Source organism: Phocoena sinus, chromosome 15, assembly GCF_008692025.1.
Source record: "Phocoena sinus isolate mPhoSin1 chromosome 15, mPhoSin1.pri, whole genome shotgun sequence".
Lineage (NCBI taxonomy): Eukaryota > Metazoa > Chordata > Mammalia > Artiodactyla > Phocoenidae > Phocoena > Phocoena sinus.
This window is the reverse complement of record NC_045777.1, coordinates 50535223-50562984: the sequence shown is the minus strand read 5'-3', so window position 1 is coordinate 50562984 and position 27762 is coordinate 50535223. Positions and strand designations below refer to the sequence as shown.

The 27762-nt window shown below is 63.0% G+C and overlaps 1 protein-coding gene across 2 annotated transcripts; it reads right to left on the bottom strand.

Annotated features, from left to right (window-relative positions):
• Window positions 1–1426: 1426 nt before the first annotated feature.
• Window positions 1427–27762, bottom strand: CACNA1H (calcium voltage-gated channel subunit alpha1 H). 2 transcript variants are annotated; one of them, XM_032606680.1, is made up of 32 exons: window positions 27654–27762; window positions 27415–27548; window positions 26870–26967; window positions 24573–24732; window positions 23896–24214; window positions 23675–23767; window positions 21737–22514; window positions 20133–20575; window positions 18085–18236; window positions 17134–17319; window positions 16301–16418; window positions 15850–16005; window positions 15574–15664; window positions 15208–15416; window positions 13204–13614; window positions 12615–12715; window positions 12329–12452; window positions 12182–12250; window positions 11875–12059; window positions 11480–11606; window positions 11156–11281; window positions 10838–10927; window positions 10429–10621; window positions 8498–8649; window positions 7570–7679; window positions 7236–7369; window positions 6968–7038; window positions 5396–5474; window positions 4550–4671; window positions 4026–4458; window positions 3754–3911; window positions 1427–3150 (listed from the first exon to the last, which is right to left on the bottom strand). In XM_032606680.1, exons 1-32 carry the CDS (start codon window positions 27744–27746, stop codon window positions 2188–2190), a joined length of 6678 nt encoding a protein of 2225 aa, XP_032462571.1. In that variant the 5' UTR covers window positions 27747–27762; the 3' UTR covers window positions 1427–2187. The 2 variants fall into 2 exon arrangements, with proteins under 2 accessions (XP_032462571.1, XP_032462573.1); XM_032606682.1 differs by lacking the exons at window positions 1427–3150; window positions 3754–3911; window positions 4026–4458; window positions 6968–7038 and having other exon boundaries at window positions 4549–4671; window positions 10402–10621.

Here is a 27762-nt window from a genome sequence, read left to right as displayed (position 1 = left end):
AACAACCAGGACTACCCAGCCCAGGGGATGGCCCCCGGGGAGGGCTGGCAGGCAATCCCCGGCATGCGAGGCTGAGGATGGGGACTCCCCGACTCCCTCTGCCTCCAGGATGACCTGGAGGGCCTCTAGTTGGCCAGGGGCCAGGTCTTGACTGCAGGCAGTGTGGTGAACTGGATAGGGGCTGTGCTCCACATCCTTGTTTCTACACAGAAACAAGTCAACTGTCCCATCCTCCTGTCCTCTAACCCTTGACCTATGACCCCTCTCTAGCAGGGAGATTGCAGGCCAGAGGCTGGGCCTGGGGGGAAGAACCACTGCCGCAGCCCTGGGTCCGGCCCAGGTCAGCATATTCTCCCTGTGGGAACTGAGGCCAAGGTCACATGCAGGAGAGTCTGCAGACCCCATCACTCCAGGTCCAGCTGTGCCCCGCCCCCAAGCCCACACCAGGGCCGCCCACTCTGGGAAGCCCTGCAGTTCCAGAAGCCTCTACCAGAGGGAGCCCTGGCACCTCCTGTGAGGGGCTGAGCAGGTGGGGAGTGGGGGAGGGGCTGGGCAGGTGGGGAGTGGGGGAGGGGCTGGCTGCAGCCCTGGGTCCTATGCTGGGGACTCACTGCCCACCCGTGTCAGAGCAAATAGGTCCCGGCCTCAGCCAGGTAGAGCCCTGGATGGCACCTCCCACCACCTAGGCCAGCCCAGAGGCGGCTGAAGAGCGTCAGGAAGCCTGCCGTCCCAGTGTCGCTGGGCTCCTGCTTTGCTGCATGGAGAGAAGGGCTTGGACCCTAACCTGAAGCCAGCTCTGCGTTGGGCACAGCCCCCCACTGTGTTCACAGCCACGGTCTGTGAACTTGTGGAGGATCACAAGTTCTATCCTGACCCGGCCCCCTTCTGTACCTGCTCTCACGGGGAAGGGGTGGGGGGGGTGGGGGTCTGTGCACTAGGGCTGTGGCCGAGAAGCCAGCAGGGCATGGGGCAGGTCTAGGGTCAGAGCCTCCAGGTAGGGAGACAGCAGAGAGGGGGGTGGCCCCTGCAACCCCAGGTGACTGCCCAGCTGGGAAGCACTCCCACGGGGACCTGGCCCCTGCTCCCACAGCACCCATTCCTGCTGGAAGCCCTGGCAGAAACTTATTCCTAATTGGATCAGACCTTGTTTCTCCAGTGTGTGAATGATATCACATGGTTCTGGCTGCCAAGATGAGCTCTACTTTTCCAGGGAAGGAGGGCTTTCTATCTGCAATCTGCCCAAGTGGGGGTGGGGGGGGAGCCTGCAGGAGGGCTTTGTGGAGCCCCATGCCGCTGCTGGTGGTGGAGGCATCACCCAGGTTGGCCCTCACCAAGGCCATGGGCTTGCCACCTACCCACGTGAGGGACCGATTCTGACAGTGGAAATCCAACGCATTTCTTAAATAAGTTAATATTTATTCCACTCTGCTTTGCCCCCCTCCCCTCCCCTTGGCTTGAGAAGCCGAGTTTTCTGCATCGGATTATTGCAAATGTTTAACCTGAATTTATAACAGAAACAAAATGAAACAAGGGGGCATCAGCTGAAACTCTCGGCCCAAGCCCCACGGGCAGTGAGGGTCTTATTGCATGGTCCCCACTCCCTGGTGACCAGCTGTTTCCCAGAGACCGGATTCAAGGGCATTCTCCAGAATCCTGAGGGGGACAGAGCGGTGGGCAGTGGGTATTGGAGGGGGGATGAGACAGCAATGAGCAGTGGAGACAAATGGATGAGAACTCAAACTGTGAGCAACGTGAAGCGTGACCACGGTGGCCTTGGGGATGAAGCTGGAGGGCATAAACGGCCCTAAGCATGTATAAAAATAAGCAGATGTGAGAATGGGGCTCTGCTAGGTGGCCTCTGCCTTTCTACTTTTGGTGTTCTCTGGTCCTTGTCCCTTGGACATAGCTCTCGTTATGGGACTGCTGACCAGGCTACTGGCACGTCCTGGGACCATGGCAGCAAACTCGGAAATCCCAAACTTTAACTGAGGCTTCGGGCTGTGGGTTCCCCCTGCTCCACTTTGCCCACAATAGCATCTGCCTCCTTCTCCCTGGGCTGACATCCTTCTGGCACCTTTGCCTTCAGTGGGGCCGGACCCTTGGTCCACGCGTAACCCTGCCTGGGCCACCACCCTGCTGGGTGCACCCCAACCCCAGTGCCAAAGCCTGTGGGCACTGCACCCCGAGCTACACGGGCTTGTCCACACTGTCACCCAGGACTGGGGTGGACCCTTTCTTCGGTGGGCTCTCAGGGACTGTGAGGTGCAGCCCCCACCCCTCCTCTGGGGTGTCTCCCGAGGCCACTGGAGGCTCCGTCTGCTGGGGTTCGGGAGGTGCCGTGATGCCTGAGGAGGAAGGTCTGGGCTCTGGGGCGACACCATGGCTACCATCCAAGAACAGGTCCCCCCTGGGGCCCCCCACATCCAGCGGCTCAAAGGCAAAGTTCGGGATGGTCAGGTGTTCCGTGCGGCAGGGGACCTGGACCCGCCGTTCCCCCTTGGCAGCAGTGTCCAACCCTGCACTGTCTGTGGGCTCCAGGGGGTCCCTGTGGGGCACAGCCTCGCAGGATGGGGTTCTCCGCCGCAGGGTGGTGCTACCGCCCTCCGCTGCAGGGGCCCGGGCCGCACCCTCGTCCTCCGTGGGGGGCTCTATGGAGATGCAGGGGGGGCTCATCTTCTTCTTCCTGCGTGCCCCCAGGGCCAGCTCGGCCTCCAGGGCCCGGGTCTTCACCTCCTCGGCCTCTGGGCGGCTGTCCCCACAGCCCTGCTCCACGGAGGGCCGCCTTTGCTCGTCCGCCCAGCCTGGCTGGTCCAGGAAGCCCTGGGCATTGACACTGTAGAGCCTGTGCAGGTCTGGCTCACCGCCCACCACCCCACGGGCAGCAGGTGAGGCCGAGGGGCTGTGGGCAGAGCTGGTGATGTGGCTGACCTCCTCATCATCTGGGTCTGGGGCCTCGGCCTCCTCTGCACCCAGGGCCGGTGGCCGGCTGGAGACGTAGTTCTGTCCCAAAGTGTGCTTGCGGATGCGGATGCTGGGGGGCCGCGGGGGCGCCTGCCTCACAGGGGTCTTCCCACCAGGCTCTCCCCAGCCCGGGCTGCTGTCCCTGGGACTATCGACCTGCCCTTCTAGGGACTCTGTGCAGACTACCTCCTGCAAAGACATGGAGTCATATGAGACCAGCCAGAGCCCAGGCAACAGGGACCCCTCCCCCCACCACAGGCCAGGATGACCTCGTGACCCCCAAGGCTATGGGCCAGGGTGAGATGGGGCTGCGAGACACTGGTGTGGAAGCACTGTCCCCCAGCCCTAGTGTAGGGGCCCCCACCAACACTGGTCATGCTGGGGAGGGGCCGTGAGGAGCAGAAGGCTGGAGCCCAAGCTTCCATGGGCAGAATCTGCCATGGGCCTCTGGAGACCCGATGGGGCACAGAGCCAGGCTGCAACCACTGCCTGACTGGCACCACCAGCTCAGCTTGACACCTCAAGGAGGGAGGAAGGGAGAGGGGCCGAAGTCTCAGGTGAGAGTGGTCTGTGGGTACATCCAGGCCCACAGGAAAGGTTGCTGGGGGGGCCTGAGGGAGGGCGAGGCTGCCGCCTGAGGGGACACGGGTCCCCATGGCCAGGTGCCATCATCACAGGCTCCAGGGACACAGCGCCTACTTCCCCAATGTCCCTGTCGCTCATCCTTCAAATGGGGAGGGAACCCCCACGGAGCCCCCAGGCCTCAGCTGAGGACCGGAAGTCTCCTCCTACCTGTGTGCAGAGCAGCCGGCTGAGACTAGGGGAGCGGGCTGCACCCAGAGGGGTCAGGGCACGGTGGGTGTCGCCGCCCCTGGCCGGGGAGGACATAGCCGACGGGACCTGGAGGGATGGGCAGGACTCCACAGGCGGCAAGTGGGCGGTGACTGGGCCTGGGGCAAGAAGGTGCCTGAAATGTGCATCCGCCGCTGGCCCCACCCTTGCCCCTGCCGGCCCTGGCCGGCCCCGCCCGCCCAGGTCCTGGCTGTCTCCACATGGGGCTGTACCCGAGGTGCCCGAGGCGCCCGCGTAGGTCTCCATCTCCACCTCCTGCAGCGGGTGGGGATGAGCGGCTGCAGCGGGTGCCACGGGCCGGAACATGTAGCTGTCGTTGGGCAGTGAGAGCATCCTGGACACAGACACCTTGCGCACGACCAGCAGGTTGGGGGCGTCCGGCGAGGCACCCGGGCTCGGCGGGGCCACGGGCCTGGGGCGGGCGGAGGGCCCCTGCGCCATCTCCAGCTCGACCTCCGCGTCCAGCTCGGCATCCTCGCGGGCCTCCTTGTTGCTCTCCTCCAGGTGCTTCATGAGCACGGCCACCACCACGTTGACCAGCACGAACTGGGCCACCAGCACGAAGGTGACGAAGTAGATGGGCGAGATGGCCGGCAGGTAGCTGAGGCAGTGCCTGTCCTCACGGGCACACTCCCGCAGCGTGTCCTGTGGGTGGAGGGCGGCGGGCAGGCTCCCACCTCTGTCTGCGGGGCCTCTCGTGGACTCCCACCGCCCCGCCCACCGCGTGGGCCGGTACCTTCATGATCCCGTTCCAGTTGTCCCCCGTGGACACGCGGAACAGTGTGAGGAAAGCCATGCCAAAGTTGGAGAAGGTGGCGTGTCTGCTCAGGCCCTCGCAGGGGTTGTCCTCACCGCACTCTGCCGGGAGGGGCCTGGTCAGCCCGCCTGTCGGGGCCAGTCCGCGCACGGGCCCTGCCCTCCCATAGGGAGAAAGGCGCGCTCCTCTGGGGTGCAGGGGCCCTGGCAGGTGGACGCCTTCAGCACAGGCCCAGCTCTGCGTCAGCATGCCCCGCTTCTATTCTGAGGAGTAACAGGGCTGCCCTGGGCATGAGGCGGCCCAGGTCCAGGTTGTGGGGCACTAGCTGCTGGGTCTGAGGAGTCCCCTCTGGGCAGACCCTGGAACCCACTGAGCCTTCAGTGACACCCAAAAGGAAGGGCGCTCCCACAGGGTCTGGGCTGCCACGAAAGGTCCCCACGGACCCCTGCCCGGACTAGCCAGAGCCTCACGCCTGGGGGTCTGAGGAAATCCTTGGTGACAGTTAAGGACTTGCTGCAGCATGTCCCCTGGGGACCAGGTGGAGTTCAGGTCACACCTGCGTGTGGGCACGTGCACACGCTCGTGCAGCTCTGTCCTCCTGGCCTGGGTATGAACACATGTGCGTGTCTGTGTGCACGGCATGCGTCTGTCACAGCACTTTTGCATGTGCCAAGTCACCTCACAGTGAAGGGCTGACAGGAGCAGGGGCCAGGGCCTCAGCTTGGCCAGCACCCGGAGCCATCCGCGGGCTGTGTGCTCATGTGTGATGCTGCGCCTTCTGGGACCCCGTGTCTGGAGTGTGGGCCACGGCGCGGCTGCACTCACCGAGCCTCCCAAACAGCTCCACTCCCAGGGCAGCATAGATAAAAAACAGGAGCATGAAAAGCAGGCCGAGGTTCCCTACCTACATAGGAGAGAAACAGAATGAGGTCAGTGGGGCCTCAGTCTCACCCCACCCCCTTTACCCAAGACCCGCCCAGCAGGGCATCAAGTTCTTGGGGACTCCTTGAGCCCTGTTCTTAATCCATCCCTCTTGGCCTCGGAGCTCCTGTGGCCCCCAGGGCTCCCTGTCCTGCCTGGTGCCCAAGGCCCCTCCGCTGGCCTCTGCCCCTGCTTGGCTCCTCATGCCCACCCCGCACCCAGGGTGCTGCCTCCAGCTCCCCTGCTCCCCAGAACCTGGGAGGCCTCCCGAGGGCTCTGGTGGACTCTGTGCAGGGCCTGCCTCCAGCCTCAGGATCCCCACCTCAAGGTGAAGGCTGAAGCTCTGCAGACAATGAGGTCCGGTCTGACCCCTGCCCGAGGCTCTTCTGTGAACTTGCCGCCCACCCTCCCAGCGTCTGCTCACGCTCACTCTGGGCTATGGGGTGGGGGGGCGGCGCAGGGGCACCCTCACACGCCTCCCTCACCCTGATGTGGCTGCTCCCCCTCTTCTCCAGCACCTGCTCCGGCCCCCAGAGGCATGGCACTGGGGCGTGGCCAGGCCCGGGTTTCCCATCCTCCACCCCCCACCCCTTCCCGTCACTCCCACAGACACTGGGCAGGCTCCAAGGAGAGCTGAGTGTAACTCAGGTCTGAGGAATGCTGCTAAGGGGACCAGTGGGGGCTGGCTGAAGGTGGAGGGCATGGAGGGCTGGAGGGTTAGTGGGCAGCTGGGGAGGCAGCTGGGTGGATAGAAACATGCTGGGCTGGTGGACAGACAGCTGGCCAGGAGGGCTGGACGCTGGACACCTGGTAGATGGGTGGACAGACAGCTGTGTGAATGGATAGACAGATGTGTGGGTGGCTGGGTAGCTGGAAGGCTAGTTGAGAGGGCTAGATCCACGGCCAGATGGACATGTGGATGGATGGCTGGTCAGGTGGACTGGCAGAGGGACTGAGTACTGCACAGATGGGGAAATAAGACTTTCAGCTCAAGAGACCACAAAGGATCAGTGTGGTGGCTGTTGGGCACAGGACGCGAGGTCGCAGGGCCTGAACTGGCTCCAGAGGAGAGAGGCCTGTGGCCAACACCTGAGCCCTGGGTGTGGTCCTCCAAACTCGACAAGCACACCTTTGCCACAGGCTCTGCCCTCTGCCCAAATCCCATTGCGTCCAGAATTGCACTGGGGGATATGGGCACTGGTCATTGGTCTTCCCCAGAGAGACTAGACTGAGGCCCGGAAGGCAGGCAGCACACCCCTCTCACAGCACAGCCCAGCAGCTCAGTTACTCCTTGCACCCGGCAGGGAGGGGGGTTGGTAACTGCAGTTGCCACGAGACGGGGCGACCAGGTGAACAAGTGCCGACTGACAGTGAGTGAGGCCCTCCCTGCAGCCTGTCCTCTTGGGGGTGTCTGTGATGCCCACCCTGGGAGCAGGGAAGCCAGACCCAGGCCCAGCCCCCGAGCTGCCGACCTACCTGGGGCAGCGCCTGAACCACGGTGTCCAGCAGGGCCCGCATACCCGTGGCCATCTTGAGCAGCTTCAGCACTAGGGCCGGGAGCCGAGCATCAGCGGGGAGGGGGTGGGGCTGGCCAGACCCGGACCACCCGTCCCCCCACTTCCCGTCACCAGCATAACGCACCAGTGTGGGTTGAGGAACGACACGGGGTAGGTGGACACCTGAGCCCTGTCTACCTGCCCTCCTGATAGCCCGGAGACCCTGGTGGGACAGGCGGGTGGCCTACCGCGGGCGATGCGGAGCACACGCATGATGCGGATGATGGTGGGGTTGATGGGCAGCGCCGCGTTCATCTCTATCTCCTCCAGTGTGATGCCCATGATGGACAGCAGGACGATGGCCAGGTCCAGCTGGTTCCACCTGGGCCGGGCGGGCAGGCATGATTCAGTGCTGGCCACTGCTTCTTCCCCAGCACCCCTAGCCCTTCAGAACACCAGGAGTCCCCTCCCTGTCCCCTGGAAATGTCCTGGTGTCACCACAGGGCATCTTGCACCTCTACTCAGCACCATCACCTCTGCAGGCCTCAGGCCACGCCTCTTTCCCGCCCCTGCTCCACACACCTGTCCTTGAAAAACCTCCGGAACCCAAACGCCACCAGCTTCAGCAGGGCCTCAAAGACGAAGACGATGGTGAACACATAATTGCAGTACTTGAGGGCCTCGTCCAGAGACTGGGGATGGAGGGTCAGGCTCCTGAGTGTCCCCGCCCGGCTGCCCCTTCCCACCCATCCTCCTGCCCCCTTGCAGCACTGGACGCCCCCCGCCGCCGCCGCCGCCCCCGCACCCGTGCCCTGTCCACCCTGCTCCATCTCTCTCCTCTGCTGACCTGGGCATCTCCTCAGATACGCGACAGGTCTCAGCTATTACTGGATGCAGGTCTGTGCTGGGCTGGGGAGGGCCGCCTGGATTTACCCTCGCGGCATTCTGGGGACAACTCTCAGGTGGGGGAACCTGCCCCTCGGAGCCCAGACTTCTGGCCTTGCCTGGACCAGAGCCACCCACAGCCCAGGGCAGGGGCCAGCCCTCCGGATGGGCTCAGCTTCAGCCAAAGAGTCAGAGGCTCTCTGCTGTTCTAGGAGGAGGGGACGTTCCCATCTTTAATGAAATGGTGGCGATGCGATCGGAGGACATCTCCCTCTCTCAGTCTGGCCTTTACTGGACTGTGAAATCCACAGTCTGGGAAGCTGCTGGACTCGGGGACACTCCCTTAGCCAGCATTTTGGATGGAACTTCTCATGGGGTTGGGGAGGCCCTTGGGGCAGATGTGCCCTGGGAGTTTCCACTGGCTTTAAAGGAAGGAGGACCCTTTGTTCCAGCCACACATCCATGTACCCCATAAACGCTGGTGAGGGCTCAAGCACTGCTGCAGACCTGGGGCCCCCAGTTCTTAGTGTAGCACCACCTCACTGAGCAATGGACCCCACCCGCGGCCCTCCCTGCTGCAGGCCTGGAGGCAGGGTGCGTGGGGTATCCAGGCAGCGAACCCCACCTTGGGCTGGTTATAGTGCTCCATGGACATGGTGATGACGTTGACGCCGATGATGAAGGTGATGAAGAGGTCCAGATAGTGGCTGGTGCACAGAGAGTGGATGGAGCGACGCGTGGGTGAGTAGTCCGCATAGTAGGGCCGGCGCTGGGCCTCTGTGGGAAGAGGGCCATGGTGAGGGGGTGGGTGGGGTGGGGTGGGAGGGCTGCCTCCCAGGGGCTGGAGGGTAGAGGTGCTGGGGGAGGGCCCAGGCTCAGACGTGGGCCTCAGGGGCAGGTCACCCACCGACCTACTCCACCAAGAGGGCCCCAGCTCCAGGGCAGACCCCAGAAGTGGGCCTGGAAGCTGAGACCCCACCTGCGCCCTGCCCAAACCCCGCCCTGCCGGGAGCTCCCAAGCCAGGGCCTGTGTGATCTACTCTCCTGAGCTGGCATCAGGGTTCAGAGACACCTCAGTGATGAAGGGCGGGCAGATGGGAGCTTTCTTGGGGGGCAGGGTAGAGTGGCTACCACACCCCCATCTTCCAGGCTGGGCATGTGCTGCCTCCTGGCCCCCAGGCCCAGAGTCCCTCCACTCCCTGTGTGCTCCAGGAGGCCAGTGGGCAACTGCCCGCTCTCTGGTACATCTGAGGTTGATGGCCATGACCTGGGTGGCGGGGGGAGGTTGTGTATCTCCCAGCAGGTCTGTCTGCACTAAATGCTCCACCTGCTCTAACTCTTCAGGGCAGATCGGTACCCACTGAGCTCCCACTGGGTGAGCGCATAGCTGCCACCACTGCATAGGGGACCCACCTCGGCCACAGAAGCCCGTGGGCAGGGACCAGGTAGAGCAGGGGCCGACGGGAACCGACCCCTCCCTGGGGCCCGCATGCTCCTTGGTCTGGCATGCGGTCACTAGAAAGCTTGGCTCAGCTCTTGCAGCCAAAGGGGCCAGTGACCAGTTGGGCCAGGCCAGCACTGAGGACATGGAGTAGCCACCGGCCGGCAGGCTTCCCAGAGTGCAGCAGAGAAGCAGTCAGGCATGCAGGCCGGGCGGAGGAACACACACGAGCTTAAAGGCAGCAGTGTGGACACCAGGCAGGCGAGCCAGCAACCCTTCCTCCCGCTGGAGCCCGGCGCCCACCCCAGCCGTCCCGTGCCCACCCTGCGGTGGACCCCAGTGGGCTTGGCACCCGCCTGCGATGTCCACCCTTCCCTGTGGCAGTGGCAGAGGGATGGAGGTCAGGCCAGTCCGCAGCCCTGTGCAGTGGCCTGCAGAAGTGGGGGTTAAGGCATGCAGGGCGGGGGCAGGTACCTGGGTTGGGGAAAGTGCCTGGAAAGACAAGGAGATGGTCAAAGCTGGCCGCGGTGGGCAGAGCTAGGAGACTCCACCGGGTGGGCGGGCAGCTCAGCAGCCTCTCCTGGAAGAGGCCCTCTTTGCTCCCCAGCTGGGTGGGGTTTTCTAAGACCCTCTCTCTGTCCTGGATGGCTCTGCCTGCTCCCCCCACTGTGGCGTGAAAACTCATGGGGTGAACCTGCCCTTGCGGTGGTGGGGGCTGGGAAATGGGGCCTCATCCATCCCCTGTACCTCCTGGGAAGGGACCCCACCTCCTGCTGCAGCCATCCTTCTCTGAGGGCAAGAAGGGCAAGCGTGCAGAGCCACTCGGTGAGGCCGGAGTTGCGGGTGGGGCAAGGGGACTGGGGCCAGGTAGGGAGCTCTGGGGCCAGGCTGCTAAGCTGCTGCCTGGGTGCTGCCTGCACAGCCCTGCGCCGAGCACAAGGGAGACCCGGGCTTAGGCCAGCAGCAGCCGGGTCTCAGAGCCACCCCTTGGCTGGTCCCCTGGTCCCTCGGTCCCCAGCCACCCTCCCACAGGCGAAAGGGGGGCCTCAGGCAGGTGGAAAAGGCTGGGGTGACGCGCAGGTACCGACCCGCCACCGCCACCGGGAGCGCCTTACTCCTGCGTTTCCTCTCCAGGCGCCGCTGCCGCTTCTCTTCCCGCCGCCGCGCCTCCTCGGCCTCCTGGTGCTGCCGGCACTTGTGGAAGTTCTCCACCACGACGCCCACGAACATGTTGAGCACAAAGAAGCTGACGATGAGCAGGAAGGAGATGAAGTAGAGCAGCATCCAGGGGTTGTGGTTGGGCACCGGCTGCGGCACAGGAGTGGCACGTGGGTGCCTGCCCACAAGGGCGTCCCTCCCGGGCACGGCCTCTGCCTGCAGGGTAGCTCTGACCCCCGACGTGGAACTCTCCAGAAGTTCTCAGAGACCAAATGCGGCCTCTCGGGGGACATTCCCTGAGATGACCAAAGGACACGGGAAGAAAGGTCTGCTTGGAGGAGCAGGGCTGCCCACCGCCCACTGCACCTGCTGGTCTATGCCCACGGCGTCCAGCCCGTCGTACATGATGTTCACCCAGCCGTCCTTGGATGAGAGCACGAACAGGGACATCAGCGCCTGCGAGGCCAGAGCAAGGTGGTTACTTCTGGATGTGGCCTCCTGCTGGGGAGACGCCCCAAAGGACCACACCCCCTACCACAGCCCCACGCACAGCAGACCCACCCACGACTCGCAGACCCGCCATGCCGCTCCCACCTTACAGATAAGGACGAGGTTACGTGAGGTCACCCCCGCCAGGCTTGCCCCCCCATCCCGACCACCAGCCCACCCCCCAGCCCTGCCCACCTGGCCCAGGTTGTCGAAGTTGTACTTGCGTCGCACCCAGCGGTAGTGTGCAGCCCAGCACTCGGCTTTAGTGGAGATGTTCCTGGTGTCAGCGCCCTCGCAGTAGTAAAACTTCCCCTTGAAGAGCTGACCAGGGCGGGGCAGTCACCCAGAGGGCCAGGCCTTGCACCCCCACGCTCCAGACCCACCCCCACGGGGCCTCCCAGAGCAGCCGGACAGAGAGCAACGTCTCTCTCGCTGCCTGCCTGGGCCTTGGCCCTCCCGGGGCTGCTATGCTGCTGCTGACCACAGACCACCGTCCCACAGACAAGCAGAGCCGCGCACCTGCACCCCTAGGATGCCGAAGATGATGAAGAAGGCACAGCAGATGAGGACAATGTTTCCGATGGGCCTGAGTGACGATATCAGAGTCTCCACCACCAGTTTGAGGCCTGGGGCACGGCTGATAACCCTGCAAGAGGAGCAGAAGAAATGTGCTGTTGAGCCCACCCAAGGGAGCTGCCACCAGACAGAAAGCCCAGCGCTGCAAAGACCCCACCCCCTGCCGGCCCCAGGCCCTTTCCCTCCCCAGCTCTGCCCCACCCTCTGGCCCCACCCCAACCAGCCATAGCCCCGCCCATTCATACCCTTCCCTTCCCCAAACTCCACCCCATCCTTCCCCAGCCCTGCTCCGATCCCCCATTCAGGCTCTGCCCCACCGCCCAGTCTGCCCAGTCTACCGCAGGGGCCGCAGTGTCCGCAGCAGGCGCAGCACACGCAGGATGCCCAGGATCTTGGCACCACCGGCCGACGCCATGGCCACGATGATGTCAACCAGGGACACCAGGACCAGCAGCCCATCCAGTATGTTCCAGCTGCTCTGCAGGTAGGCATGCTCACCAGAGACCAGGCCCAGGGCCACCACCTAGTGGGTGCAGAGGAGGGGCTGGTGGAAATATGTGCTCCACATGGGGCCAGGGTGGGGCCACTGGGCAGGGCTGTGAGGCCGGATGGACAGATGCCTGGGCTCCCCTGGACACCCTGTACCTTCACCATCATCTCGGCCACGAAGATCGCCGTGAAGACGTAGTTGGAGATGCTGAGGAAGACGCGCTCCTGCAGAGGACAGGATGATGGGAGGGGCCAGCCGCAACGGCGGGACCCCACCCCTCCCAGGCAAGGAGGGCGCCTCACGGTGCTGCCGGGGTCAATGTCGGGCCTCTCCAGGGCGATCGTGATGCAGTTGAGGAAGATGAAGACCAGGACGACGTGATCAAACATCTTGTGAGCAATGATCTTCTGGCAGGAGATGCGGAACCTGGGGGCCGGGGGTGGGGGTTCAGGGACAGCCCTGGCCAAGCCCTTGCTTCCCGTCCCCAAGGTCCCAGAGGAGGAGCACAGCGTTCACCACGTGGTAGGGACGCAGGGGCCCAGAGGGAGGGATCAGCTTTCCCAGGTTTCTCCCAGGTGTGCCCCATACCTGTTCTGTGGGGAGAAGAGGTACAGGGCCCAGGGCTCGCGGCTCCGACAGCACTCGGGCTTGTAGGGCTCCAGCACTTTCTGCAGCCGGGAGTAGCAGCTCTGGGGAGGGCGGGGGGGTCCTCAGGGCCTCTCCTGCCTTCAGGCTCAGCCCTGTCCACCCACCCGGGCACTGGGTGAGGGATCTACGCTGGGAGCTGGGAGTCCAGGGGGGTGCCGGTAAGTGGCCATCCTCAGATCCCTGCCCAGGTGGGCCTCCCAGCAAAACTGTCCAGGGCAGCAGAAGTGCCTAGCTGAGAAGGTTCTGCTCTCTTCCCCTCTCCTCCCGTGGGGCTCTACTTGGCTGACCGACTCCAGCTCAGAGCAAGCCCTCAGCTGGAGGTGGGGCTGACCCTGGGGCGAATCCCACTCCAGAGCTCCCTGTGGATCAGCTGAAGCCACACCAGCCGGATCAGCTCCTGCCCAGCTTGTCCTGCTTCCCTCCCCCGTCCCAAGGGCCTCCCGCGAACGCTGCTCCCGAGTCCCCACCTGGGAAACCAGCCCACGACAGGGGCAGGCGAGGGGCTGACGTGAGGCCCACCCCCACTCACATCCTCCACATCATCGTCAAACTCGGCCGTGTCCTCCTTGTGGCTGTCGATGCACAGGAATAACTCGCTGGGCAGGGCCAGCCCGTTGCAGTCGTGGAGCTTGGTGGGCAGCAGGGCAGCCGGCCGCAGGGGCCGCAGGTCAAGCGTGCTGCGGTGGTCCAGGGACTCGGTGCGCCGCAGCAGTGTGGCACGTGTGTCTGGAGAGGCTCCCACACCAGGCCTGCTGTCCTCGGCCTCCTCGTCTGTGCTGCCGCTGCCCTTGCCCTCACCGGATAGCAGCGACTCACGCTCCCCGCACTGGCTCCTGCGCTTGAGGCTAGGTGCGCGGCCCAGGCTGTTCCAGCTGGAGCGCCGGCTGCTCCAGGCGCTGTTGGGGCCCCAGTGGGTGCAGGGCGAGCTGCGGAGGCTGGACTGCGGGGAGGGGGCAGGAGTGAGCAGGTCGGATGCCTCCCCCCAAGTTACCCCCAAACATCCTGGCCTCAGGGGCACCTGGCACAGGGACCTTTCGCATCCAATGGCATCACCATTGACAGCCACGGGTGACATCTGTACATGGATCATCTCCTTTAACGAGCAGATAGCCCTGCTAAGGAGAGACACTAGCGGCACTGAACCTTAAGTGGGGCACCTGTGGCACACAGTGGGTCAACAGCTAGCTGGAGAGACAGCCAGCAAGCGTCAAGAGCACTGAGTGGACCTCCTGGGCCTGCTCGAGGACCAGAGGGTGGGCGATGGTTATCAGCGGGCCTGGGACCAGCCACGGACCAGGAATCCTCAGATGCCACCGAGCAGCTGAACTGGATCTCTGGGGAGGGGCCCCACATCAGTTTCTAGTTGGCAGACTCTGGACTCACAAAGAGAAGCCGGGTGCTGCTTATCCAGGAGATAAACTGGACTGTGGTCCGGGGACTTCACCTTTGCTGCACCTACCCTCTTTGCCCTTCATCGTTTTCACCTCAGGGGTCCAGCAGGAGCTGAGCTGGAATCCTTGCTCAACAGCCCTTGTCCTCCTCCCAGAGAGTCCTAGCAGTTTGGCTGTGATGCATCTTGTTGCTAGATCACTCGGCCCACCCAAGGCTCAGCCCTGCACCTTTTCTGTTACCAACACATGATCGTCCTGCCTTGATGGTTTGCCTGGACTTTCCTCCAGGTTCATATCCCTGTGCTTTCTCTCCACGGTTAGCTTGTCCTGTTCTGCCCACCCCTCCCGGGCCCTTCTGAGAAGCCCAGAAGCCGGCTCTGGCTGTGTCTGCTGGGGGTGGTGTTTTCTGGGTTTGTCTGGAAACACCCTGTGGGCTCCAGCTCCACAGGGTGCTGTTGGTCGTGATGCACGGAACTCTCCGCCCGGCTTCTGTCACCTGCTTCACATCCTTAGTTTTTTTTTGTATTTTTATTTTTGGCTGGGTTGGGTCTTCACTGCTGCACGCAGTCTTTCTCTAGTTGCGGCGAGAGGGGACTACTCTTCCTTGCAGTGCGCGGGCTTCTCATTGCGGTGGTTTCTCTTGTTGCAGAGTACAGGCTCAGTAGTTGTGGCTCGCAGGCTCTAGAGCGCAGGCTCAGTAGTTGGGGCACACGGGCTTAGTTGCTCCGCGGCACGTGGGATCTTCCTGGACCAAGGCTTCAACCTGTGTCCCCTACATCGGCAGGAGGATTCTTAACCACTGCGCCACCAGGGAAGTCCCACAGTTTTTTACACCTTTTTGCCATCCTTCTCCGTTTTCCCCATCTTGTATGCTGTACGCTTTGCCAGCTTTTATCTATCATTGCAAATTGGAAGATAAACTTCCGGCCTGACAGTCTACTCGTCTGTTCATACTCCTCCCATAAAAATGGCAGCTTCTGGCTCCATTTATAGAAAACAAAGCACTCAGGGCCAAGGGATTCCAGGGGTATGACTGGGGGTGTGTGTGTGCGGGACCCTCACTCATCTCTGGGGAAGGCCTAAGGAACTGGGTGGGTGGAGCCTGAAGGTGCCCTGAGGCCAGGGCGGGGGACCATCCCTACCAGAGACTTCTGGTCCCCCAGTTGGGGGTCCACGGAGCTGCTGCTCCCACGCCGTGAGTCCAGGAGGCCAGGGGCCGCATCCAGGTGTGGGGAGCTCTTGGGGGTGGGCATGGGTGTGGCTGCTGTGCGCATGATGAGGGGAGGGGGTAGGCTGGCCTGGCCCTCCAAGTGCCCGTTGGGGGTCACCGCCAGCGAGTACATCTTCATCTCTGGGTGGGGGGAGGAGGCCGCTTGAGCCTGCAGGGCTCCCAGGAAGGATAATCTGCCCGCCCAGGACCCGCCCACAGGAGTCCCAGCTGTGCCCGGACTGGCAGGCAGCTCCCTCTCCATCCTTTCCCTGCCCCGCCCCCTCACCCGCATGCGCACCTGTGGCCCTGAGGTCTCTGAACTTGTCCAAGTCCTCCTCCAAGTGGGTGGAGGTCTTGTCTTCATCTGTGTCGGACCTGGTGGCATCACCCTGTACCCGAGGAGCACACAGTACACGTGAGGCTCCCCTCAGGTGGAACCCCCCTACAGGAAGGCCAGGCCAGCACGGGGGCAGGTGTGGACAGAAGGGCCCAGCGGGTGGAAGATGGAATTCTCTCCATGTTGGTCTGCCCAATGTGCCTGGTTCCCACTGCCTCCCCTGGAAGCCCTCCTCACCTCCGCCTGGAAGCCCTCCACAAGGATGGCCACCAGCAGGTTGAAGAGCACGTAGTTGCCAAAGGTCATGAGGGCCACGAAGTAGAGGGCAGCCCAGGAAGAGGTGGAGGCCATGCCGTTGTAGAGGACAACGTTCCAGTCCTCCTGGGTGAGGATCTGGGGGAAAGGGGTGGCGGGGCAGAGTGGGCCCAACATGGGGCCGAGGAGGTGCCAGGACGGTGGGTCTGGCTGTAGAAATGCTGACAGGCCCTTAGGACCAGAAGGAGCTCTGGACAAGTGAGACCAGGTCCACCACCCCAGGGGCCAGAATCAATGTCCCTGCTGCTGTTCACAGCTCGTCACTCACTGTGGCCTTGGACAGGCCTCGGCCCGCTCTGGGGCTGTTCTGAGCAGGGCTGTGGCTCTCCAGGGACTACCACGTACATGAGGGGACGGCCCCACCTGGCTTTACCTGGAACACGGTGACGATGGCCCACAGCAGGGAGTCAAAGTTCTTCCTGTCAGGGACCGTGTCTCCAGTGTCTGTTTTCAGGCTGAATTTGCAGCCAAACAGGTGCATTCCGAGGATGCTAAGGGCGGCAGACAGGGATGTGGTGAGTGCGGGGGATGAGGCACAAGTCGGGGGACATGCGGGGTGCTGCCTGGTCACCTCCACACCCAGCAGCTGTTCCTCTATACCTCCCCCCAGACCCCCAGCCTTCTGATTTGCAGGGGTCTCCCAAGTGCCCACAGCCGAGCTGTTTCCATTGTATAGGGGGGAAGACCAAGGCCAGCTGTAGGAGGGACAACCAGAGGCCACTCTGGCTTCAGGCAGCAGCCAGGACCTGAGGTGCCTGTCTCACCCAGCCTACCTGGGGCTGCCCTCTGCCCCTAGCCCCCTCCCCAAGGCCTGAGGCCCCGGGCCAAGCTGGCCCACGGCAAGGGCTCAGCAAACAGCAGCTGAAGCAAGAAACTCCAGCCTGGCTGCCCCGCCCCTTCTCTGCCTCCCTCATTCTTGGCTTTTGGGGAGGGCACAATCCCCAATCCATCCATCTGGGGGCTGGTCCCATCACCCCACTCAGCTATGAGCCGTGGGAGCACAGCCCAGTACGCCGGTGCCTGGCACAGAAGGTGCCCAGTCAGTCCTGTCGAAAGGAACCAGTGACTGCGTTTCTGCTGCCGCTTTGAAGCTCCTGGCACCCCGGGCCCCAAAGCCACAGCACGGGGCCAGCGCGGTGGGAGGGGCCTCCCTCGGGGGCAGGCATGTGCTCAGCGCCCCAGGCCTCGCCCACCGGGCGCGCCCACCTGAAGATGAAGATGAACAGCATGAGCAGCATGCAGAAAGTGGCCACGTTATCCATGGTCTTCATGAGCACCACCAGCTGGCGCCGCAGCGCGGGCAGGAAGCGCACCAGCTTGAGCACGCGCAGCAACCGGAAGGTGCGCAGCACCGACAGCCCGCCGTCCGCCTGCCCGACGATCTCCCACACGCTGTGGGCAGGCCGAGGCTCAGGAGGGCCTTCTCTGGCCGCGCACCCCTGTGCCCACCCTGACCCTGGGATACCCTGGGATACCCTCTTCCCAGAAGCAGGAACACCAGCCCAGGAGCCACCGTGGCCTCCGCTCAACCCCACTCTGGGAGCAGGTTCAGCTGCATGAAGGCATCGACAGGGCTGAGGGATGGCGGTGACGTCTCTGAAGCCTCCTAGTCGGCTGCTGTCCTGCCGGCTGCCCGACCCCCAGAAGCTGCCCAGTCAGAAGCTTCTCGAGTGAGGGCCTTTCCCGGACCTCTGCCTTTCAAGCTGTGTCTGGCCTGTCTATTCTTGTTAGGGTGGGGGATCCCTTGACTCCCGAGGGAAGGGAATTCCCCCAGATTCTCCAATTCATTTCTGTGTTGATTTTGCGGCAGCAGACACCCCTCAGGCAAGCTGGCCTTCCTCAAAGGTTCTGAGCCCTAAGTGGAGTCCGGCTGTGAGGCCGAAGGGCCACTGAGTGCCCACTCTGTTCCTGCAGGGAACAGCTCCACTAGGTTCTACAAACTTCCACCTGAGATGCAGCTGACATACCTGTGTGTACCCGACAGTGCTTGTGGGGAGGGGTGGGGATCCTGCCCCAAGACATCCCATCCCATGAAATGCTGCTGGCAGGGTCTCTCCTGCTGGCTAGGGCTCTGCTATGTGTGGGGGGGCTGTCTCCTGACACTGGCAAGCCAGAGCCTCCCCGGCCCCTGTGGGCTCCCAGGAGGTGGGGACCCACCTGATGACCACGATGATGCCATCGAAGATGTTGTAGGGATTCCGGATGTAGCCCAGCGGACCAAAGGCCAGCAGCTTCAGCAGCATCTCCAGGGCAAACATACTCGTGAACACGATGTTGCTGATCTCCAGGGCGTTGGTCAGCTCGTCAGGCTGCGGGCAGCAGAGACGTCATCAGGGCCCGCCCACGGCTCCCAGTGCCCCTCAGCAGGGGTGGGGGACTGCTCCACTGAACTAGGAGCAGGTAAGTCTGCATCAAGGGGCCAAGGGGCTGTGGCAGCATCTCAGAAGGAGCCCAACTGGCTGCTGTCTGGAGGAGAAAACAAGGACCCCAGCGATGTCCCCTCCAGCTGGACCCCAACCTGCCTGGCCCTCCTATCCTGACTGTCCCTGGCCCTCCCCAGGCCCTGCCTGACCTTCCCACCAGCATGTCTGAGAAACAGTCCACAGACTTCCCCAGACCCCACAAGCACAGGCCATGGGAAAAGGGGCTGGAGCATCTGCCTCAGGGTTCCAGGGTGGGCATGTGGATGCACTGGGTGCAGGGCACACAGTTGGTGCCTCCCAAGAGCTGCCCTGATCCCTGGTGGCCTTGCACACCCTTCCCTGTCAGCAGAAGGCCCCAGAGGTCCCTCTCTTACTGGGGATGTGCTGGCCCGCCTGTGTGTGTGCACACCTGCACCAGTGTAATTGCTGGTATGTGTGTGTGCCAGTGTGTGGCCTGTTTGTGTGCACATGTGAGTTTGCATGTACCTGCATGTGCCGTGCATGTGCACAGGGCCTCCCACGTGTACACATCTGTACACATGTCCACATCTGCACAGGTAAACCTTGCGTATGTGCGTGTGTGCACGTGCGTGTATGTATACACGTGTGTGTGCAGAGGCTCTTCCTTGCCAGGGATTCCCTCCAGCCTGCTGCTGTCCCTGCCTAGTTCTCACCCTCACAAAGAGAACCTCCCTGCCGGGGCTGCTGGAGGCTAACACTGCTGGCATTTTCCCTGAATTGCTCTAGGATGAAAGAACATAGCTTAAATGACTTGAAAAGCCCAGAGGGTGGAAAACGAGGAAAGCAACTTGGTCATTAAAAAGTGAACTGGCCGCGGGGCTTCCCTCGTGGTGCAGTGGTTAAGAATCCGCCTGCCAATGCAGGGGACATGGGTTCAAGCCCTGGTCCGGGAAGATCCCACATGCCATGGAGCAACTATGCCTGTGTGCCACAATTACTGAGTCTGCACTCTAGAGCCCACGAGCCACAACTACTGGAGCCCGTGTCCCTAGAGCCCGTGCTCCACAACAAGAGAAGCCACAGAAACGAGAAGACCGTGCACTACAATGAAGAGTAGCCCCTGATCGCTGCAACCAGAGAAAAAAGCCCACATGCAGCAATGAAGACCCAATGCAGCCAAAAAAGAAAAAAAAAAAAAAAAAGTGAACTGGCCTCGGTCCCCAGAGTAGACGTCCTCTCCCTGCCGGACCCAGCCGCTGCTCCTCCCTGGTGAGGCCCCAGTCCCAGGCAGGGGCTACTGGGGGGCCAGGCACCACCCATACAATTCCTCCTCTGGGGGCCATTCCATACCACTGGCCTCTCCGGGCCACCCAGGGGCATTCCAGTGGGCACATTCTGGCTCATGTAAGGGGGGGCCACTCTCTGTGAGAGCTGGGCTGTGGGAGTCCCATCCTGAGAAGAGCACTGGGTGGCCTGGTGAGCGCCCTCAGCCCCCTGCTGCCTCTGGGATTGTGATTTCAAACCCCCACCCCAGACAGGAGGACCTCCAGGCGGGAGCCACAGTTTCTCCATTCACCCCTCAGCAGAGGCCCAGCCAAGGAGAAGCACGAGCGTTTGCTGAGTGGCTGATAAAAACTGCCACAACAGCTGACATTCAGCTCTAACGCCATCCCTGTTCCCCAACCCCCAGAAACCCCTCTGTGGGGCCCTGTAAGAGACTGAAGTCTCAAGGAGACACGAGGAACGTGCTCCCCGGGGGTCGCTCCGAGGGCTGTCCATTCAGGCCCACTTCACCTCTGGAGGGTGCACCGGGCCGCCTACCTGCTCATGGTACTCGATGCCCATGCTCAGCGTGTTGGTGAGGATGGCTACCATGATGCCGCGGTTGAAGTATTTGCTGTCCACGATGCGGCACAGCTTGCCGCTAAAGGAGGCCCAGATGCGGCCCAGCCCTCCCTGCTCGCCTGCCACCGCCCGCCGCTGTGCCCTCCGCCGCGTTCCTCCTGAGCCTGGCGTGTCCGCCGCTGGGGGTGGCTGCATGGGGTCACGGCGGTCTCCATGCCGCACATCCCGTGTGAATTCGTAGACCCCGTTGCTGTCCGAGTCTCCGCTGTCTGAGTCGCTGAACTCCAGCTCGGGGTCCTCCAGGGCGCTGGTGCAGTACGGGCAGCTACTCAGCTCACAGGTCAGCGTGCCCGCCTGGGGGCTGGGCAGGGGGCAGGGCACGCTCAGGCCTGACAGACGGCTGGGGGCCTGGCCCAGTCCTGCAGGGAGAAGGATGTGGGCAGCCTCAGGCCACTCAGCTGCAACACCAGGCGCCTGGGACCCACATGCACAAGCAGGCTGCCATGGGGTGAACGGTGTCTGTGTAGACATGCACATCGTACACATGCACACGCCTGGGCACTCACACCTGGGTATATGTGCACATGTGGGAACATTCATACACACCTAGGCACACGCCTGAGCACATGCACAGACACACATGCCCACGCCCTGCACAGGTACTCTCTGTTCACTCAAGGATAAAAAGAGGCAGAGAGGCTCATCCACCAGGGGGCCACGCCATCCACAGAAATATGACGTGAGCCGCTTTCCAGCAGTCACGTTAAACGGATGATGTGACTGTGAACATTCCAGGTCACGATGCGCAGGAGCCATTGTCGCTCGGTGCTGCCTGCCCGGCTGAGTCTCTGGGGCGCAGGTGACTGCACCGGCGGCGGCGGCTTAGACTCCCCACAGCCAGGAGCCCTGCGGGGCCAACCTGCCCCAGTGGGCAGTGCAGGACTACAGGCATGTGCATTCTGACACACCCCGGTCACTGTGTGAGGACACACACACCTCTACCCACTCCAGGCACCCTGAGGGCTACTGCCCGCGCATGCCACCTGGGAGGGCCTCAGTCTGCATGGGACGCCAGTGTCTGGGGTCACAGTGTCCTGCCCGTCCCAGGTGGGTGAGGCCGGCACCTCAGGTGGGAGGACCGAGAATACCGGGAGGCACCCCGGCCCCTCTCTCCTCGGCCTTTGGGAGCTCTGTGACCTCGGCTTTCCCTTCCCTCTGCCTCAGCCTCAGTCTCCCCACCTAGAAAGGGGGCCGGCCACTCCTCCTGAGAAATGACCAGGCCATGGACAGGTGGTTCCTCTCAGGGCCAGGCGTGGGCAACGGGGCACAGCCCCAGGGTTTTTTCTGCTAGCTTCAGAATTCTCATTTCCACGTGGCAAACGCTCAGGGCTACAGGATGGATGGAGGTGGGGGGGGCACCTTCTCCCATCTGAGGTGCCCAGGACCTCCCTCACCTTCTTCCCTTCATCCAGGGCTCCAAGGGAGGAAGGCTGAGCTCACGAGAGTTCGCACACAGGCGGGGATGTCCCAGGAGCCCATCCCCCCACTCCCCACTGCTCCCCACAGGGTGAGGTCCTTACCGTGCTCCCCAACCAGATGCTGGATCTTCTCGCAGGGGTCGGGGCTGCTCAGGCTCAGTGGGCTGTGCCCCCCGGCTCCCAGGGGTCCACCAGGACGCTTCCCCTTGGGCCCGGGGCCACCTTTGCCACTGCCTGCGGCCGAGGGCAGGATGGTGGGGTAGTTCATGGTGCCCAGCCCAGTGGCCAGCTTGAGGCTGGCGGCGGCAGTGGCCACAGCATGTGCCGCCCGGGCCCTCTCCTGTGGCCCCTCCACGTGGCAGTCTGCATGGTACACGCTGTGCACTGACTCAGCGTCAGGGGGCCCATGTCCGGGCGAGGGAGGTGCTCCGGCCCGCACCAGCCTGGTGTCACCGCCGCCTGGCTCGGGGCCTGGCCGGCGTGGGCTGCCATGGCTGAAGTGGTAGTGGTGGTGGTGGTGGTGGTGGTGGTGGTACACAAGATGGTGGATGGAGGTGGCGCGCCCTCCCGCCCGCCGTGGCCGCCACCCAGCGCCCTGGCCGTGCGGCACGCCGCTGGGGTCCACCTTCTTGCGCCAGCGGCTCTGCCAGCGGGCATAGAGGCGGAGGCCACGGCGCTTCAGCTTGCGGCACACATGGCCCACGTACCGGAGGAGCTCCTCATAGCAGCTGCCAGGCTCTGAGAAGCTGGCCAGCGTGCTGTCGTTGGACAGGTAGCGGGCCCGCTGCTCCCGCATCAGCTGGCTCTCCCGTTGCTTCGTCTCCGAGAACTGCGTGGCGATCACCACTAGGCACAGGTTGATCATGAAGAAGGAACCCACCTGTGGCGGGCGGGAGGCAGCGAGCTCACCGGACGAGTGCCCCAGGGAGGCAGGGAAGCGGGGACACTGGGACCCACCGCCCTGGGCATCGGACTGGGCAGGGCAGGAGACCAGGACAGCAGGTGTGGTTTCTACACAACAATCAAGCCCCTGATGAGAGAAATACTGAGCCCCACTGTGCGCTGTCCGTTCGAGGGGCCCGGGATATGGCCCCCGGGTAGCCGGCGGCGGCAGGGCACCCTGTGATGGGCAGGGTCCTTGCTGATCCGATGTTGAGCCCCAGCATTTGGGATGGGTGGTGCAGGGTAGGTGCTCCTTGCCTGTTTGTGGACAGTTGCAGGACGTGTGGGGAGACCCGCCTTCCCGTCATCTGTGTGGTTTGTCCCCTCGTCCTTCAGCTCTGTCCCCAGCCACTCCCTCCCGCCCGGGTCAGGTCTTCCTCAGCCCCCACGGCTTCACTGTCCTCTGTGGCAGGGTCACCGGGTGACACTCTGCTGTTTGTGTTTATGGTCTGAGATAAGGCACGAGAGGTGCCTGGTTTAATTCACGGCTGGTCTTTTCAAACCCCGCCCCAGGCACCAGGGGCCACTGAGAGAACCAAGTGAGGGCCACCCCTGGGGGCCACAATCCCTGTGGAGGGCCGTGCCTGGGGGAAACACCTATACTGTGGAGAACTGTGCTGAGAGCCCATGTACACTGTGGGGGGACTGTGACCCCAACAGGTGATCCTGACTCTCCTGCAGCCTCCTGATAGGACCTGGCCATGGGAGGGCCTGAAGGGCTGTCTGAGGTCTCTCTCCCCTCCCCACACACACAGGCTTCTCTGTCCTCCCAACCCTGCCCACCTCCTCCTGGGGCTGGACAGAGTCTCCCCCCAACTCCACCAAGGGCCCCCACCCACCTGCCCTGTACACGACGGCCCTGGGTCTCTGCTGCCCCCGCCCTGCCCTATAGCTCAGTCAAGTGCAGGGACCCAAGAGGGCCAGCAAAGGCCAAGATGGCGCTGCACCAGGGGCACAAGCAGGATCTCGCTGGACCCCGGGGACAGGACGACGCCTGCTAACAGAGGAGGAGCTTGGGATCTGAGAAAGGGCTGTCGCAAAGCGGGGGCGCCCCCCCCACCCCTCGCCCCGTGCATCCCACTCTGCCCCTGCACTTACAATGATGAGCAGGATGAAGTAGATGAAGTTGTAGAAGGAATGGGCATCCATGACGTAGTACATGATGTCCACCCAGCCCTCCAGCGTGATCACCTGGTGGGGGGCAGGTGGCTGGACACACGGACAGCCCTGAGAGGGCGGTGGGCCCTCCACGCCTGCCTGGTACCAGCCCCCAGGCCCCGCATGCTGGGCGCCCAGTGCAGGGGAGACCCAGAGCCCACCTGGAAGATGGCGATCCAGGCATAGCCGATGTTGTCGAAGCTGATGGCCCCGTTGTGTGGGTTGGAGTCGCCCGAGCGGCACACATTGTAGTACTGGTTCCAGTTGATGCAGGTGTGGTGGTCCGTGCCACCTACACCCTCGGCCTGTGGCTGCCCATAGGCCTCCCAGCCCAGCGTGCACTCCACGCGCAGCTCGCGGCGGCTGGGGATGTGTGAGCACTTCTGCATGCCGTTGTCCCGGCGAGAGGAGCAGATGAAGGGGTTTTCCTCACCCTCCTCCGGCTGGTAGTATGGCCGCAGGAAGCTGAGGTTGCTGTTCCTGAAGGCACAGAGATGGAGAGACAGAGAGAAGCAGACAAACAGACACAGTCAGACAGAGGTAGAAACACACATAAAAACCAAAAGTAACAGAGACAGACCCAGGCCCACCAGTGCTAGTGCTGCTCCAGGAAGGGTGTGTCCCTGGGAACAGGGCCTGGAGGGGAGGAGCCTGTTAGGGGATGAGCCTGGAAAATGAGGAGACTGTTGGTGGAAGAGCCCGTTAGGGGAGGAGCCTCTGGGTGGGGAGGGGAGGGGCCTGGAGGGGGAGGAGCCTGCTAGAGGAGGAGCCTCTGGGGGCAGGCCCTGGGAAGAGCAGATTCGGAGCATCTCCTGCAGGGTGGGCAGGGCCCCTGCACCTGGCGAAGGTGCTGTCCAGGAAGCAGCGGTTGCGCAGCAGGCCAGCCCAAAGCTGGACACCCACGATGCCGAAGATGAAGAAGACAAAGAAGCAGAGCAGGAGGACGTTCCCGAGCATGGGCAGCGTGTCCAGCAGCAGCGTGACCAGGATCCTCATGCCTGCAGGTGGCAGGGCAGCCGGTCAGTGCAGCAGAGCCCTCCTGGGAATCCCTGAGGCGCCAGGCCCTCCTGGGAGCCCTGAGCCCTCTGCCATTCACAGATGGACATCAGCACCTCTGTGGGGGACATGAGCTGGGCCCCCCCAAGTCCAGCATGCCCCAAAGGACAAACATCTGCGGTAAGACACCACAGAGGGGAGCAAGGCCATGGCCTGGAGGGGCTCAGGGCGGGAGGTCCCTGATCCTTGCGAATGCCATATGGGAACACACTGCAGCCAGGCAGGCCCCCAGGGTGACCAGACCAGGAGTCCCGCGGCCCCAGGCTCCTGCATGCGAGCAGCAGCCTGGGGGTCTTGCAGCAGATACTGGGTTCAGGAACCAGCGTTTCTTTCCATTCTCTGTGAGAATCACATTGAGCAGAGCCCTGCACTGGAGGGGAAGCAGGGGCTATGTGCACCCCAGGGCAGGAAGCGGCTTTTGAGAGGCAGTTTTGAAGCTCTTGCTCCTGGGTGCAATGGGCTGCGTGTACACCGATTATTCGAGGGAGTGGGTCAGCCAAGCCCCATGCGCCCCTTGGTCCCGGGCCTGCCCCCGTCCCAGACATCAGTGAAGATAAGACTTGTTTCCAGAAACAAGCAAGAGCTGACCTAAGGGTACAGGCAGAGCCCTGGGCCAGGGGGCCTCGTGGAGAGCACCCTGGAGCTGTTGGATGGCAGAGGTGGGACCCCTGGGGTCACAGGGGGGAATCACAGCTGGGAGAAGCACTTAAGTTTCAGAAATGGCCAGGAGGAAGATTCATCAGGGACAAAGTGAGCACCACCCTGGCCAGACAGCAACTGGCTCAAAAGGCCACATGTGATCTAGCGTCAGAGTGGACCCCAGGCAGCCAGAGTGAGACACTGGGGGCTCACTGCGAGGAGCACATGGTCCTGTCTGGGGAGGTACCCTGTTTGGGACCAGGGCATGTCCCCAGAGCGAGGCCAAGCTGCTGGCATTTGGTCTGAAAAGTGAAGATCTGTGTTGTGAAAGGGGCTGTATTATCACTCCACATACTGAAAGGGGGTCCAGGTGAGCGGACTGAGTGCCTGATGGTGCTGGGCACAGAGCCAAGAACCACACGTGACACCTCACCTCAACCCACAGCCATCCTTGAAGAGGGCCACATTCAGAGTTGGGTAAACCGAGGCTCAGAGAGGTACAGTACTTGCCCAGGATCACATAGCATCTGAGCCCTGTCTGATCCCTGAGGGTATAGCCAGGTGGCAAGTAGAAGGAAGGCCCAGGGGTCTCACAGCATAAACCTCACCCACCTGCCCTTTGGTGGAGCTGACAGCCCCAGGGGGAGGGAGTGACCCACACTGGGGGTGTATGACTTCTTGGAGGGGCCGCAGGACACACCGTGACCACCCGGACTTCGGTGCTGAGGCCACCAGGACCCAGGCCAGGCAGCTGTGCGCACCTACCCGGCACACACAGATCCACATGCACGTGTGTGTATGCTCACTTTACAGTCACACGGGCATCACCCTCACACAACCCCAGGAAAATTAACAGCTGAATTCGATCACATCCCTGAAGACTCTGAAGACATAGAAACTCCCATACAGCCCCATGTGGGTAGATGACCTGGGTCCGGACAGACCACATTCCAAACGAGCAGCCACGTGACCCCCTGGAAGCTTCTCCACCCTTCCCTGAGCACCAGACCCTTTGGCAGAACTCAGACCTGAGAACCAGGGTGGGACAGACAAGAGAGCAACCAAGTCCTGCACAGCTCCCGGGCACGACCCCAAATGCTGTGCAGATGAGGAATCTGAGGTTCAGGATGGCCCCTGTCACTCAGCAGCACTGTGGGGAGTCGGGGCCCCACACAGTCTGACTGCACATCACACCCCAACTCGGCCCAGGGCTGCTCTGTCCTCCCCAGAAAAGCAGTGGCAAATCCTCAGGTTCCTATGGCGAGTGGCAGGAGGCCAGCCTCTCCTACCCCGGCACTGGGGTCTGGGCTGGGGCCAGAGCATCCAGACGCCGTACAGGCAGTGTGGCCTACTGGTCTTGTGCCCCAGTGGGTCCTCAAAAGCTCTCATCAGGGCTGGCAGGACACGCCTGTCCCAGGCCCGGGTGTGAGGGTCACTTACTGGGCACACGGTTGATGGCACGGAGGGGCCGCAGCACACGCACTGTCCGGATGGCCGAGAGGCTCACGTTGTGTCCATCCAGAGAGTACTCCATCATGCTAGGAGTGGGGCAGAGGGGACGGGTGCTCAGGCGGCCGAGAGCCAGGCCAGCGGGCACACGGTTCTCTCCAGGGCACCCTGCCAGCTGAGGCCAGGAGGCCCAGGGCAGGTGAGCACATGCCAGAGGCCTGGTTCCCACACCTGGCACCCAGCCTGGCTGGGCTCCAGGACAGGGGAAGCATAATCTTAGGTTACCACTGGGGGCTCCTCACCACTCACAGGCCAATCCATGCACCCTGTGTCTGTCCTGCTGTCCCTGGTGCTGGTAGGGACAAGTGTCCTGCCCCTGGCACCCCAGACCCAGCACCCCCTAAGTACACCTCCCCATCCCTCTTCCTGGGGGACCCAGGGGCTGCCATGGGGTCTGAGGGGGGCAGGGCTCCCAGCCAGGCCTGGCCAGGCACAGGGGCCGCCCTGGTCTGGTCTGCGGTGGGGCAGGGCCATACCCCGCCATGACGATGAAGAAGTCCAGCCTGTTCCACGTGTCGCCCAGGTAGCACTTCTGCCCGAACAGCCCAAGGGCGATCATCTTGATGACCATCTCCACCGCGAAGAAGGCAAAGATGAAGTCGTCAAACGCCTGCAGGAGAGGGGCCTGAGAGCTGGGCCTGCACCCCTCACACCCAGCCCAGGTCACCTGTGGCCAGTCCCGCCCTGCCTGCCCTGCCCCGCCTGCCCCGCCCACCTCCAGGATGCTGCAGCGCTCCGAGCGGCACTCGACGTCCTCGCAGGGGCGGAACATGCCCAGGGTCACGCAGTTGAGCATGATGACCAGCATGCTGACGTGCTCGAAC